The sequence below is a fragment of the Narcine bancroftii genome, chromosome 6, assembly GCF_036971445.1.
Source record: "Narcine bancroftii isolate sNarBan1 chromosome 6, sNarBan1.hap1, whole genome shotgun sequence".
Lineage (NCBI taxonomy): Eukaryota > Metazoa > Chordata > Chondrichthyes > Torpediniformes > Narcinidae > Narcine > Narcine bancroftii.
The window spans coordinates 203,769,968-203,784,927 of NC_091474.1; the positions used below are offsets into that span (position 1 = coordinate 203,769,968).

Genomic DNA, 14,960 nt, shown 5'->3' on the forward strand with positions numbered 1-14,960 from the left:
ACAAACAGAAATTTAAAAATTGCATATTTTCTGTGTTTTGCTTTTTAATTAATCCGAAGAGGAATTTGCACATCATAAAATCCTGGTTTAGAAGGAAGTATCTAAGGGCAAGTTTTTTTTTTAAATTGCTATATTCTTTCATCATTTTCTTCACTTTTAAGAATAATTTTTAAAGACCATCTTTCCAAGAAATGAGATGAAAGTTATCAAGACCTTGCTTTGCATGATATTTTGAATATTAAAACATTTTTAAGAAAAGGTGATGGAGGCAGAGCTGTGTAGAGCAACACAAATGTAATGCGAAATGCTTGTGAATCTGACCTGTTGGATATTAGCTAAATACACTGTTTATAATTAAAGAATGATTAACAACTTGAAATATTCAATGTGTGAGGCATACCATTATCATCCCTTTTTTTAAAAAAAGTTCTCAAATCCCCCTTTCTCAAGTTTTTGAACTTGTAATATAGACTGTAACTTTCCAAATTTCTCATGGTCTTTAATTGTACTCTTCCACTATATTTTTATCCCTGGTAATCTGCTGGAAAGATGGTTTAATCACCAATAACATCTCGAATGATAGAATCAGTGGTAATCTGTATCTCTGGCATTCTTGATGTGATCATAGCATTTCACACAGTTGAAATATAGCTTTTCTTCTTTGTCTTTACACTGGATAGGATCGAATACAATTGGCTTTTTTCTTGTCTACCACTGGTAGGTTTTTATTTCATGCCATTTGAAAAACAGTTCTCCTTGATTCTGTCCTTGCCACATTCCTGGCAAGATCATCCAAAAACAGATGAATATTGATAACTGATCAGATTAATTATCTTCATTATCATTCTGCTTGTGTAAAGTTAAACAGTAATGAGCAAAAATGTCCTAAAATTAGGTATGATTAAAACAGTACTTTCAACCTTTTTCTTTCCACCCACATACCACCTTAAGCAATCCCTTACTAATCACAGAACACCTATGGCAGAGAGATTACTTAAGTGGTATGTGAGTGGAAAGAAAAAGGTTGAGAACCATTGGTGTAGAGGAAACCTTGTTTCCATTCCACTTTGTTCAGATTGAAATGTGGCATTTATTTTGAACACATTAAAAAAATGCTGCTAAATCTTCTACTTGGTCAAAACCTCTGAAATATTTTATTTTCATTCATTTTGAATGTTGGCCCAGTTGCCTAATCAGTTAAAATCTTTTTGCCAATCTTGTACTCATTCTTCATTTATGTCTTATTTGCATTGTGCAGGAAATAAGAGCAGTGTTCATAGATATGTGTTGCTTACAAACAAGCATCCAACAGAATATTGCCCCTTGATTGATTAATTTATTTTTTTGATGCCAGGATTTTTTTTATAACTGCTAAAAGGTGGAATGGTTTTTGTGCAGTGCCAAAGTCTGTGGTTAGTGATAATAGTTCAGCCTATAAGCATATGCATCACATTAAAACTGGGAACTATCATGCAATCTGTGTTGTTGCAAGAAATCCAGATAATGAAAAACACCAAACTTCAACTGAGACAATACTGGCAGAATCAAGGATGATTCTTAGAGTCGAATATTAACACTTTTAAATCGGAAGGACAGTATTTGGAAAAAATAGATTAATTTGAGTTTCAGGAAATTTCTTTAATTACTATCTATAATTTTATTAACTTTTTGCAACCTATTTAATTCACCAAAGTTCTTCCATGGAAGAAAATATGCTGACTTTACCTGGTATGATTCAATATGCAACTCCAGACCCATCATTGTGGTCAACTCCAATGTGTCTCTTCAGTTTGAAGAGCAAAATAAAAAGTGCTCAAACTATTTTACATTTATGTACTTCTCAGTCAAAAGGGTATTTGAACCAAGGCATGCAAAGGTAACATTTTGCTGAGTCTGGACAATGCAGGCATCATCAGTAAGAGGAATATAGTTTTCAGATCTATGTCTTATTCATCAATTTTCATAAAGATAATCCGCCTCAAAAATGTTGTTTTTTAGACAGAAATACCATGATATTGCTGCAAGGAAGACCCAGCATGAAGCTGGCTATGGTCGTTTACACTGAACCAAGCAAAGCCAGCATAATGTCGGTTCAGTGAGTCTTTTTACATAGCAAGCCAGCATTCTTGGAGCAAAAGTGGTGGGGTGTGTAACACAACAGTATTGAATGTCACGTATAACAGCATGTTAGACCCACTTTTTTTCCAAAAAAATGGCTCAAAAATATTCCCCTGCTCTTATTGGTGAAGTTGAAATTAGGGATGTTGGGGGGAAGCAGGCCGGTGGGATCAGTGTGGGAGCTGGTGGCGGGCTGTCAGGAGACTCGGTGACCCATTGTCAGTGCCCACACTGGTCATTGTTGTGTTGAGAAAGTGTCAGGTTTGAGAGAGACAAGTCTGGATACAAAGGTTTGCAATGAAATGTTATTTTTATTAACACACAATTAGTAGAAGAGCATGGGGAAATCATAGCGGGAATAAAACACGTGCACAATTTATAAAAGCGTGGGAAAATATGCGCACAATTTATAAAAGAATGGAAAAATCTGGAAGAATTGATCTATAGCTGTGTATTTCAAAAGTCCTTTCCACTTATATACCACTTTAAGTAATCCCTTACTTATTACTGTTGATGGCTGGTGTGGAACTGTCGGGTGAGGGGGTAGAGGGGCAGTAGGCTTCATACTGTTCAAACTGAGGACGAACCCATGGACTAGCTTGCTCACAGGACAAGATGACTAGAGACATCTGGAGATATCTGAGAGCAGGGCGGTGGCATCAGTGTGGGGGATGGTCTTTTATTACAATGCCACTCCCTAACACATCTCCTCTCCCTTAATATCTAAAGGTTTTGAATACATTCAGTAATTGAGCATTCACACCCTCCTGTAGAGTTCCAGACTCAGTACCTTTTGATGTATACTTTTATCTTATTCATGAATGATCAAGTCCTATTTTGAAAGACCACCAGCCAGCCCACATCTGTCCTGTCAAAACCATGAATTATGTACTTATGAATTAAATTAACTCTCATTCTCCCAGCAAAACATCAGTGCTTCACCTAGCTAACAAATCCACCAGCTCACTTCATATCCAGCTCCAGCCATTTCATCGACAGCTCGATTCAGACATGCATTTATGGGAACATGCATAGACAACCAAGATGGGCTAAACCCCAAATGCCTGCCAGTCAGGTATTCCCTAGTGAACTACTTGCTGTCAGCAAGATCGACTCTGCCTTTTACCTTTGCTGCTTAATTGCAGCTCAATCTGGCAGACCTAGTGTCAAATCAGTGATGTACTGGGAATGATACATTGCCAGGTTGGGGCTAGACCTCGTCACACTTTGTGATTGCCCTCACTCTTTTCCATGATCAGCCCACAGCAACAACAAGATAGAGCTGGACAGCGGTATTATTTTTAAAAAGACTTTTCCTGTTATCCTATTTGCATGTTTTGTCCAAGTTTTAAATGCTTACTAGTAAATCCACTAAAAAAAATACAGTACACAAACACATCTTTCCATCATGGTGCTGCAATGTCCCTTTTACACAAACAGTGTTCCGGCACCATCACTACCTCTGCTGGCAGAACAAGACCAGGGCTGGAATAACCACCTCCGCCCACCACCACCAATTCCTCAAGAGTGTTTTTTACACAGCAGGTGTAGCGTAAAAATGCCTCAAATATCCTAGAATTAAAACACTGTGTAAAAAGTGCTAAAGCTTAACTTGGCTTCTGTTTTCACAGCTGTTGCTTGATTGGCTGATTTGTAGGCACATCTGATTTGTGGGCCAGTTTCAGATTCAAAAGTAGGAGGTACACTGGTACACTCCTGATGCAAGGTCTCAAGGTGACATCAACTCTTTCTCCATTGAGTTTCTTCAGCTGTTTGATTTTGTCTTTGCTCAAAAAGTAGCTAACTTTGAAAGATGATATTGCTACTTTAAAACACAAAAAATTGTTTTGTATAAAGAAAATAATAAGTTTAATATATTTTGCCATTATTTTAAACGAAAATCACCAACCACAATTCAAAGGCACAATCAGGTTTTCACACAAACCACCCGTATCTTAGAAAAAGATCATTTGAATACCAATCTGCCAGTAATTACTGCACATATTTGGTGTGCTGTACATTTCGATTGAGTATCCAAATGTTTAATAATTCGTAATCGAGATATGCTTCTTGTTCCTCAGGTATTATTTTGAATATTTTCTTGCATGTATTGTGTTAAATTGGGTTAAACTCAGAAAAGAAGTGGACCTGGTAGGCAAAGGGATTGCTTTTGAAGCAATTCACAAAATTTGGTGTATTCTTAAAAGCTGTGCCTGTACAGATAAGTTCACCAAGTGCTCAGGCAGCATTCTTAGGGACAAGAGTGCAAAAGAAAGGGGGATGAAAAGGAATCTATATGCTTAGATTAAGTAATGTTGTACTAGCAGAAATTGCATTGCCAGGAATAATTTGGTGCTCCTGCAGCAATGAATGGCCATGATTCAGTATAGAGTGTCTGGCTGCTTTGCGCTGAGACATGGTGAACAGGGCAACAGGCTATTCTTGCACTTATCAGAATTTGGTGCCTTTTGCCATTGTTCTGCCCATTTTTCCATTTGATCCATATCTAATTGAAAACTAATACAATTCTCCACACTTGCAGCAACATCTAATTTTGATTTAATCTGCAAATTTATTCATGATATCTCCTGCATTCATGTTCAATTTGTTTCTGGCTCATCAATGGGCAGCAGCGGGAACAATGAGAGTCTCACTGTTTCCAGCAGGCAATTTGCAGCCTTAGTGGCTGCTTTTTTTTAAACTGTGGTGGGCAACTTGCCTATGAGGTCATGCATGTGCCCATATTTTAAAGCTGCATTGCAAAAGAGCACTGCGATGTCACATTTAATTTAACAATTTTTTTAGAAAAGCAAGAAGAGAAATTCAGCATGAACTTTTACCTTGGCAATGTTCATATTTCAAGTGAGTTTGGAGGTGTGCCTTGAACTGGAGTGCAATTGAATGGAATGAAATAACTATAATAATGCTGTTTAAATAATTGTGATTTAAAGTTTTTTGAACTTATTAGAATATTTGCACGTGTACTACTGCTAGAAGAGGTGACTTTTTTTAAATGCACATAATATGACAATAAATCTGCAAGATGTCATCTGAATTAAATGCTTTATTACTTGGCCACAGTTTATCCACTAGAGATTATATTACATCAGTTAGTAACCCAGGAAATTGCACTTTGATTTCTGATTTGTCTTTCCTTTTACAGACCTGGCCAAAGCACTCTCTTCCTACACCATCGCTGCTATCGCCACACTCCAAGCTGAGGCTCCCACATACAGTGGGTACTCAGCTATCACAACAGCCACCAACCTCACTGATTGGTAAGTAAAACTTTTGATTTATTTGTAGTTTCAGGGTTTCACTTGAATCTTTTATAAATACAGCTGGTCTTTGCCAAACACTTGGATTTTTTATATTAAGATTTTTGTGTGTAGAATAGAAAGCACTCTGAACATAAACCAAAATTTTCTTTTATGTGCAACATTCTGTGTTTCTATGCACAGAAGTAATCTTGAAGAAAATTTTTTATTGATGAGAAAACCATCAGCACCAGCTTCCTAAAGCAGTAATTACATGGGATGAAATGGAACCACTAAAGAAATGGGTCATTCAGCCAATTAGACCATGCTGTCACTTGTGCTCGATTTGAGCTCTTTTTTTCTTTTCCCATCTTGATCTTTTGGAATAGCCTTTTCTCCCAGCTGTACCAGGTTTATCCAGTTTGCATGTTTATCCTTTCATCGTTAATTTTGTATCTTTTCATAAAACTTAATTCCCTGTGACGTGATAAGATCATAGTAAAGTCAAATGTTATTTGCTCCTTAGAATTGAGATGCTATGAAAATAAGTACACTAGTTTGGAAAGTACTTATTAAGACTTTTTGCTTCAGGAAAAACTGGTAAATGAATTCTTTGACCAAAGAACTAATTGCAAAACATTTGTTGTCATTTAATTGAATTTTGAAGTTAATGTCTAAAAATTAATTGTATACACATTTACTTCGCATAAATGTTTCAAATCTCAAGTAACTTAATCTCATTTTACATAAAGTATTTCAGACTGAATAATTAAGTACAACCCAGCATTCCTGGGGTGGGGTTAGCCAGTCTGTTCACCTTCAATCTTCCCATTTAGGCTGAATTAAGGAAGGCTCAAGTAGTAGCATTCTATAATTTATGTTGAGCATCAGGCTTCAGAATACTAATAGGGATGTCCTGAAGAGGGAATGTAGAGATTTGGAAAAAATCTAATAAGCGAGAGCTCAAGGGTAGTAATCTCTGGATTACTGCCTGTGCCATATGCCAGTAAGGGTCAGATCAGGATGATGCAGCAAATGAATACCTGGCTATGTAGGGGGCAAGGGTTTAATTTTTTGGATGGAAGCTCTTCTGGGGGGAAGGCATGATTTTCACAAAAGGGATGGGTTACATCTGAACTCCAGTATTCCCAATGGTGCCTCTACATCGAGGAAACTGGATGCAGATTGGGGATCACTTCATTGATTGCCTCTGCTATGTGCACTGCAAGAGCAAGAATATCCCAAAGGCCAGCCACTTCATTTCCACTTACCATTCTCACACTGGCATGAGTGTCGATGGCCTAATGAACTGCCAGATAGTGGCATATCTAGGTAAAATAGTGCCTATGGCAAGCACTAAAATCGCAATTTTTAAAAAAAGTATGATACATTTGTCAAGATATGGCAGTCATATTTAAACCATGTAGAGGCCCAGTTATAATAATAATGATAATAAAATATGTTGTTACAATATAAGCACACGTGATTTCCCCACATAGATTTGTACATTTTCTATGCATAGTATAGGTGTGAGCTCTGATAGTGTGTGGCTTTACATTTTCTAGGGGGAGGGAGGGTTTTTTTTTTGCATTAAAAAGTTTAATATATTGTGAAATTGAAGATTTTACTTGGCGACGTGCATCGGGCACTTCCTCAGAGGTCATGAATTCTTGTTCCCTAGATCAGCACCATACCTAATGGCTGGGTTCATTGATACAGGGTTAGAAGTGGGACAGGCAAAATGTTTTTAATGGGGAGAAGCAGTTTCTCTTGCTCTCTCCCTCCTCTGTTTAAAGCCTCTGGACCAGCCATATGATTAGACTCATTTGCTTGGTTCAAGAAACCAGCTTGTTGAATATACATTATATTGATGTGCAGCCACTCGAGATACGGGCACTGGTGTATGCTGTCTGGAGAACTGCAAATGCATTGCTATTAACTGCCATCATACCTGCGGTGACTGAATACTGCACCTCTCTCCCAAGACCATGCCGAACTAGCCTGACTGCAGACCCAAGAAGGGCAGCCTATGCCTGAATTTCCTTTCTCATCCCGGAATAACTACCTTGCTTCAGTGGGGAGCAGAACATGGGGGGAGTTTGGGTGAACTCTTGAATTCTCACTGCTGCAATTCCCCGCTTACTTCAATGAAAACTCCGATTCACCCTTTGTTTTGCAAGAGTCCGCTGTAGGCCACAGATAATGCAAGAGGTCTCCTGGTAAAGATAAAGATTGGGCAAGTCAAGCATGGGCTTTTTTCCCCACTCCATGCACAAAATCTCTCCCCTTGTCATTTTAGGGCAACATTAAGTCTAACCTGTGATTGTTCAGAGGGTCGCCAATGCCCCCCTGAGGTCTGGTTCACATAATGGTAGCACGAGCCCTGGGTGCAGTGTTGCCAGAGCTCACTGAGCCACTTGAGACCAGCATTCCCACATAGCCACTCCAGCACTTTGCTCAAAGTGGGATTAATGGGCATAATGGCCATCTTGCCCATAATCCACCATGAAGCTGTGAATCACTCTGCATTTCCCCAGTGCTGGCACGAGCAGAACAATTCCAACTGCTGGAGCAGCCCCAAAGTGGCCCAGGGAATCCAGCCCAGTGAGGTGCCAGAGCGCTGCTCTGGGGCACTCAAGTGAGCCTCTGCAGCACTGCAGCCCTAGGGTGGAGATTCATTGTTGGGCTAGGGACTCGGATATCGGGCAGGCGAAGCAAGGATAGTGGCACCCCCTTGCAAGTGGCGCCCAGTACATGTGGTATGGCTGCAGCACCCTAGATACACCTATGTCAGGTTGAGGCTGGAGGAACAACAACTTGTATTCCATCTTGGCAGAATTCAACCAGACAGCATTAATATTGACCTCCAATTTCTGGTAGTCCCCTTCACTGCCTGCTTTCCTTTATTTCTCTGGCCCCATTCTTCCTTTTGTTCCTTCCCTTTCTCCATCACCAGCCTCTTATTCATTTTTTCCTTCCCATTCCCAATGTATTCACCTATCACCTGCCAGCCTGTATCCACCTTGATCCTTTTCAGGAATCCACCCGGTTCCTGCTATTTCTGATGGTTTTCAGCCCAAAACTTCAACTGTCTTATTGCTTTTCATGGATGCTTCCTGACCTGCTGAGTTCCTCTCACATTTAAGTTGGATGAGTTTAAATGTGTTTACTTGAAATGAAATGTGTTTACTTGAAATGAGAAGTATTGTAAGAGTGGTGAACTTGGAGTTTGAATCAGTGCATGGAAGTGCAGTGTTGTGGCCATTACAGTGTTGGGGCTATCACAAGGGCAGGATTGCCTGCTAGATGTTCTACGGTTTGGTTATTTCAAAAGGGATAGGAGGGAGGTAAAAGAGGAGAAGGATGACATTGCTTATCAGGGATACTTGAGGAAGAGATTGTCCACTAGTCAAAGCCAGAAGTCAGAAATATGAAATTAGTATTTTAAAGGCCCCCAAATAGTAGGGATTTGGAGGGCTGGAAGGGGATATAAAAAGACCTTGGGACATAGGATTAAGAAAAACCCCAAGGCTTTTTACTCACACATGATGAACTGGAGGATGACTAGAGTGATGGTTGGCTGGCTCAGGGATATAGGGGGAACGAAGCCTGTAAGTGGAAGACATGGGGGAAGATTCTTAATTAATACATTGTTTCGGTGTTCATCAGGGAACGGGATCTTGAGGAATGTGATGTTAACATAGAACTGGCATATGTGCTGTAGCATGTCAAGGTTAAGAAAGAGGTAGTGTTGGAGCTTCTGAAAAACACCAATAGATAAGTCCCCAGGTAGGATGGGATGCAACCCAGGTTATTACAGGATAAGGAGTGTCATCTTGTTGATTTTTTAAATACTAATTTGTCATGGTAGGACTGCTTAGTTTTCTAGGCTGCTATGTTCAGTCATGTTGAGCAGAATGTATTGGGAATGTTCTCAACAGGAAACATGAGATTGTCACAAATGTCCTGTCATGTTCATTCAAATAATGCAACCTTCCACTCACTCATGTAAAGCAGTATCATTACAAGCCAATTAGAAAAATAAATCCCAGGTGCTTAGGCAGTGAAGATATGAAATGTATTGCAAAGTCTTTATGGTAAAGGTCACATTTTATTTATACATTCACCTCAATCACACCTGGAGATTCTCTATCCTGGATTGTTGAGTTGTCATTCTTGCCCATCTTTTAATCAAGTGTCATAAAAAACAAACACATCCAGTTTTCATAACATATATAAAGGACATGGGTACAGACCACACAATAACAAAAATTATGATCCCATAATGATTCTCTTTTGAATATCCATTTTACCCTTCAAATAAAGATAAATGTGTTCTAAAAGCATTAAGATTAATAAGCACATTAAACCATTTTAGATATTGTGTTTGGTGAACTTCTATATTTTTTTCAATTCAAGGGAGGTGGGCTGTACAATGTTTAATTGTTTGTCTGTAATTAGCTCTGAATTTCTGCAGTCTTTGGGTATTTGGTAGACCCACAATTCTATGAGATAGTATTTCAGGGCTTTGACCAAGTGATGGTGAAGGTACTGGACATATTTACAAATCAAGATGGTGTGTGGCAAGGATAGCAACTTGCAAATGGTTGTGTTCCAATACTTTTCGATCTTTGTCCACTGATGATGCTATAGCCTTGTCCCTTCACTTTGTTCTGTCCCACCTGGAAAACTATGCCTCATATACCAGGCTGCTGTTCATTGATTTCAGCTTGGCACTAATACAATCATTCCCCAGAGGCTCATGGAGAAGTGTCCTCATTGGGACTCAACACCCCTCTCTATAACTGGATTCTGGACTTCCTAATAGAAAGACCAGTGTCTGGGTTGGCCACAGAATGTTGAGCACCATCACACTGGGCACTGGAGCACCTCAGGGCTGTGTTCAATCTACTCATATTCACACTACTGACCCATGACTGCATGGCTAGATCCAGCTCAAACAGAGTCATCAATTTTTCAGATGACATGACAGGAGTTGGCCTCATCAGCAACAACAATGTTGAAATACAGAGAAGAGGTGGAAAATCTTGTGAATTGATGCAACAGTAACAACCTGAGTCTCAATGTGGACAAGACAACGGATATTGTGGACTTTAGAAGTTCCAGGGTCAACAACTCTCTACTACACATAATAGCTCAATAGTGCAGAAAGTACAGAACACCAAGTTCCTCAGAGCCCAACTTAAGAAGTGACCTATTCTGGACAAAAAAAATCTCCTTACACAATAACAAATGCATTTCCTGAGAAGACTGAAGTGGGCAAGGCCACCATCCTGTCAACTTTCTACAGGAGCTCAATTGATAGCGTCCTGGCCAGGTCCATCATGGTGAAGTATGATTGCTGTAGAGCATTGCATCAGATGTCAATTCACAGGACAAGAAGAACAACAGAGAGGATCACTGGGGTCTCCCTACCCCCACATCAATATGATCTACCGAGATCATTGTTTGAAGAGGGCACACAAAATCGTTGAGAACCCAGACCACTTTCCACATAGCATCTTTCAGCTACTCCTGTCGGGAGGGAGATACAGGAATATCAGAGCCAGAACTACCAGGTTAAGAAACAACTTCTTCCCATAAACAGGGAGACTGCTGAACGGCTGATGAATTGCTCAAACAAGCCCTCCGTAACGCAACTATTTATTTCAACAATAATATTAATTTTAATATTTGTTTACAAATCCTGTGCATATGCATCATTTGCCTATCTGTGTGGTTGCAGTGTGTTGCACCAAGGACCGGAGAACACTGTTTCATTGGATTGTACTTGTACAATTGGGTAATAAGTAACCTTTAACTTGCCTTTTTTGGTAGAGGTGATGTCATGAGTTTGGAAGGTGCTAGGTGCTTTTGAGACCAAAATAGTTTCCAGGTTTGTTTTGCAGTGTCAAACCAAGCTGTTTGGTCCATCAAGCACTCATTTATATTAATCCCATTTTATTCACTACAACTAACTCCAGATTCTACAGATTTGTGAGCAACTTACAATGGTCAATAATTCACCTTCATGTCTTTGGGATATTGAAGAGAACAGAATCCTTTCTGTTTTTTTTGCACTCAACTTCCCTTCTAGTTTCAATATATTTAGAAGTTAAGAGAAGGAATGTTCTTGCTCATACTCATACCCATGTTTCAAATAATTTTGAAGAGGTTTCAAGCCACTGACAAAAGTCAGGATATGGTCTGAGGCTGACCTTCTGAGCACAAAGATGCACAAAGGCCAAGGAAGCTGATAGCATGTGCAAATCAATTTCCACAGTTCATCTGTCTTGCCTGTCAAATGCTTTGTGTGAAAATATATGCTGTGTAGAATTACGTTCCCATTTGCATTATATGTTCTATATACAGGTGATCCTGGTGTTACAAAAAGATATAGGAGCAGGATGCCATTCATCCCTGTAGTCCTGCTCTATCATTCAATACAATTATGGCTGATAATACAACTTTGATATCCTATTCCTGCTTTCTCTCCATTCCCTTTGATCCCTTTTTGTCATAATAGCCACATTCAACTCCTTTTTAAATATATCTAATGGACTAGTCTCAACAATTTTCTATGAATGGGAGTTCCATAAGTTCACAACTCTGGAAAAAGTTTCCCCTCACCTCAGTTCAAACCCCTTGTTCAGGACTTTCCAACATTAGGAGCATTCTTCCTGCCTGTCTAGTCCTGTCAGAATTTTATGTCTTAATGAGATCCCCTCTCGTTCTTATAAATTCCAATGAGTATGACTCTAATCTATCCAATCTTTCTTCATAAATAGGTCAAGTCATCACAGGAATTAATCCAGTGAACCTTTGCTGCTAAAATGTTCTTCCTTTAATGAGACCAAAATTGTACAGATATGTGTAGCCTCACCAAGCCACTATACAACTGCAGTAAGTCCTCCCTGTTTTTATGTTCAAAAGCTCTTGCAATAATGTCCAACATGCTGTTTGTTTCTTTTCATTGCCTGCTATATCTGAATTCCAACCTTCAATGACTGATGACTCACAGGTCTCATTTCACCTTCCCTTTTCTTAATTTATCTTCATTCCGATAATCTGCTTTCCTATTATTGCCAACAAAGTGGATAGCTTCTCACTTATCTACACTATACTGTATCTGCCATACATTTATACTTCCTCCAAACCATTCCAAGTCACCCTGCATCCCCTTGGAATCTTCTGCAATCTCGCACTACCACTTAGCTTTAAACATTAAACATTCTTAGGTCTTATTAAAGATAGTACATAGAATTCCTTCATCTAGATTGTTAATATATTTTAAATAGTTGGGATACCAGTACTAAACGTTGTACCCCACTAGCAAATGGCTGTCAATCTGTAAAGGATCCATTTATTACCACTCTGCTTCCTTCCTTCCCGCAAGTTTTCTATCCACATTATTCACCTTCTATATTATGCTCTCTAATTTTGAACAGCGAATGTCTTGTATGGGACCTTACCAACAGCTTTTTGAAAATCTAAATACGCCTCATCAACTGGTTCATAATTTTCAACTCTATTGGTTTCACCTCAAAAAAGAATTCTAGAAGATTTTTTTAAATTTAGAGATGCAACATGGTGATGGGCCCTTCCAACCCACAAGCCCACGCTGCCCAAATTCACCCATGTGGTCAATTAATCAACTACCATGTATATCTTTGGAATGTGGGAGGAATCCAGAGCAGCCAGACGAAGCCCACATGGACACAGGGAGAACATACAAATTCCTTACAGACAGCGGCGGAATGGAACCCGGGTGTCTGGCGCTGCAATAGCGTGTTGCTAATCGGTACACTAACCATGCTACTCAAGAATTTGTCAAGGACTGATCTTGTCACTTTTCTCCAAATATGCAGCAAAGACATCTTTAACAATTGACTCCAGTCACGACACAAAAGAGTCTGGAAAAACAACCACCTGAAGAAACACACAAAGATCAGCGTGTACAGAGCCGTTGTCATACCCACACTCCTGTTTGGCTCTGAATCTTGGGTCCTCTACCGGCATCACCTACAGCTCCTAGAACGCTTCCATCAGCGCTGTCTCCACTCCATCCTCAACATTCATTAGAATGACTTCATCACCAACATCAAAGTACTCGAGCTGGCAGAGTCCGCAAGCATTGAATCCATGCTGGTGAAGACCCAACTGCGCTGGGTGGATCACGTCTCCAGAATGGAGGACCATTGCCTTCCCAAGATCGTGTTCTATGGCGAGCTCTCCACTGGCCACCGAGACAGAGGTGCACCAAAGAAGAGGTACAAGGACTGCTTAAAGAAATTTCTTGGTGCCTGCCACATTGACCACCGCCAGTGGGCTGATATCACCTCCAACCGTGCATCTTGGCGCCTCACAGTTCGGCGGGCAGCAACCTCCTTTGAAGAAGACCGCAGAGCCCATCTCACTGACAAATGACAAAGGAGGAAAAACCCAACACCCAACCCCAACCAACCAATTTTCCCTTGCAACCGCTGCAACCGTGCCTGCCTGTCCCGCATCGGACTTGTCAGTCACCAACAAGCCTGCAGCAGATGTGGACATACCCCTCCATAAATCTTCGTCCGTGAAGCCAAGCCAAAGAAAGAAAGAAAGTCTGGCTAACAGTCTCTAATACTGTACCCTGAGCTTTCTCTTTTTCCCTTTCTTAAAAAATGATGTCACATAAGCAAAGCTCCACTTGAAAGGAACTGATCCAGAGTGCAGATTCATTACGGTAGTATGGGTGATGGAAATTTGCTCTTATAGATTTGACAAATGGCTGTGAAAGAGAAATCTCATAGGAATATATATCCACTTGTGGGATTCGATGGAGAAAATTGGCAATGTGGATGGTTTTCTTGGAAAGAGTCTCCTCAGTTACATTGGGATTGCTTATAGCCTGAATGCTCTTTCTACTGAGCTCCCTTAGTTTCCCTTCTGTATTTTGCTTTATCACTGATATAATCACCTTCAGAGATCCCTCTTCCACAGCATCAAACTGTACTGTTTCCCAAACCATAATGTGTAGTGAGCTGGGAATTCACTACTGGTGCGATGCTCTAAAGACTGGCTCCTCCCCAGACTCCAGCCCTTGCATATCCCAAAATAAACCTTGGAACCCCACCAAAATCCCAGTTCAGTCCACAGACCATGTGTGCCATTTCTTATTGAATAAAAGTGTGTTGTACTTTCTCTGGTCTTGAGTGCTCTCTGTCACACTACAATTTTATTCAATAAAGAACAGGATGGAAGTGCTGTTGAAGCCCACTTATCGACTCTCTGTTCCCAGAGGCCCCGGAAGAGTACGCATACTGGCTGGAGTGCTTCCAAATGTACCTGTCGGCCACACAATGGATGAGCTCATGAGGTCGGCGCTCCTCTCTTGTATCGAACCTAAAGGATTCCCGATCATCAGGGACTGTACGACTTATGCAGTGGCTGTTGAGAAGCTGAAGGCCTGCTACATGAGACCCCAAAACGTCATCCTAGTGAGGCATCAACTCTTGCAACAGAACCAGCGGCCTGGTGAGTCCATTGAGGATTATGTCCTCATCAGGAGGATGAGCAAATTCGGGACGCTCTGGTCACTGGAAT

General features: G+C 40.2%; 1 protein-coding gene across 10 annotated transcripts in view; it reads left to right on the top strand.

The window, feature by feature from the left end:
• The window catches only part of ahi1 (Abelson helper integration site 1), a 343,535-nt gene that overhangs the window by 195,446 nt on the left and 133,129 nt on the right, over positions 1-14,960 (top strand). For all 10 annotated transcript variants that reach the window (XR_011340684.1, XM_069887253.1, XM_069887251.1 and 7 more), the window contains one exon: positions 5,282-5,396. Coding sequence is in view for 9 of the 10 variants with exons in the window: in XM_069887253.1 (XP_069743354.1) it covers positions 5,282-5,396 (115 nt within the window). In the remaining variant the exon portion in view is untranslated. The remainder of the gene's footprint in view (positions 1-5,281; positions 5,397-14,960) is intronic.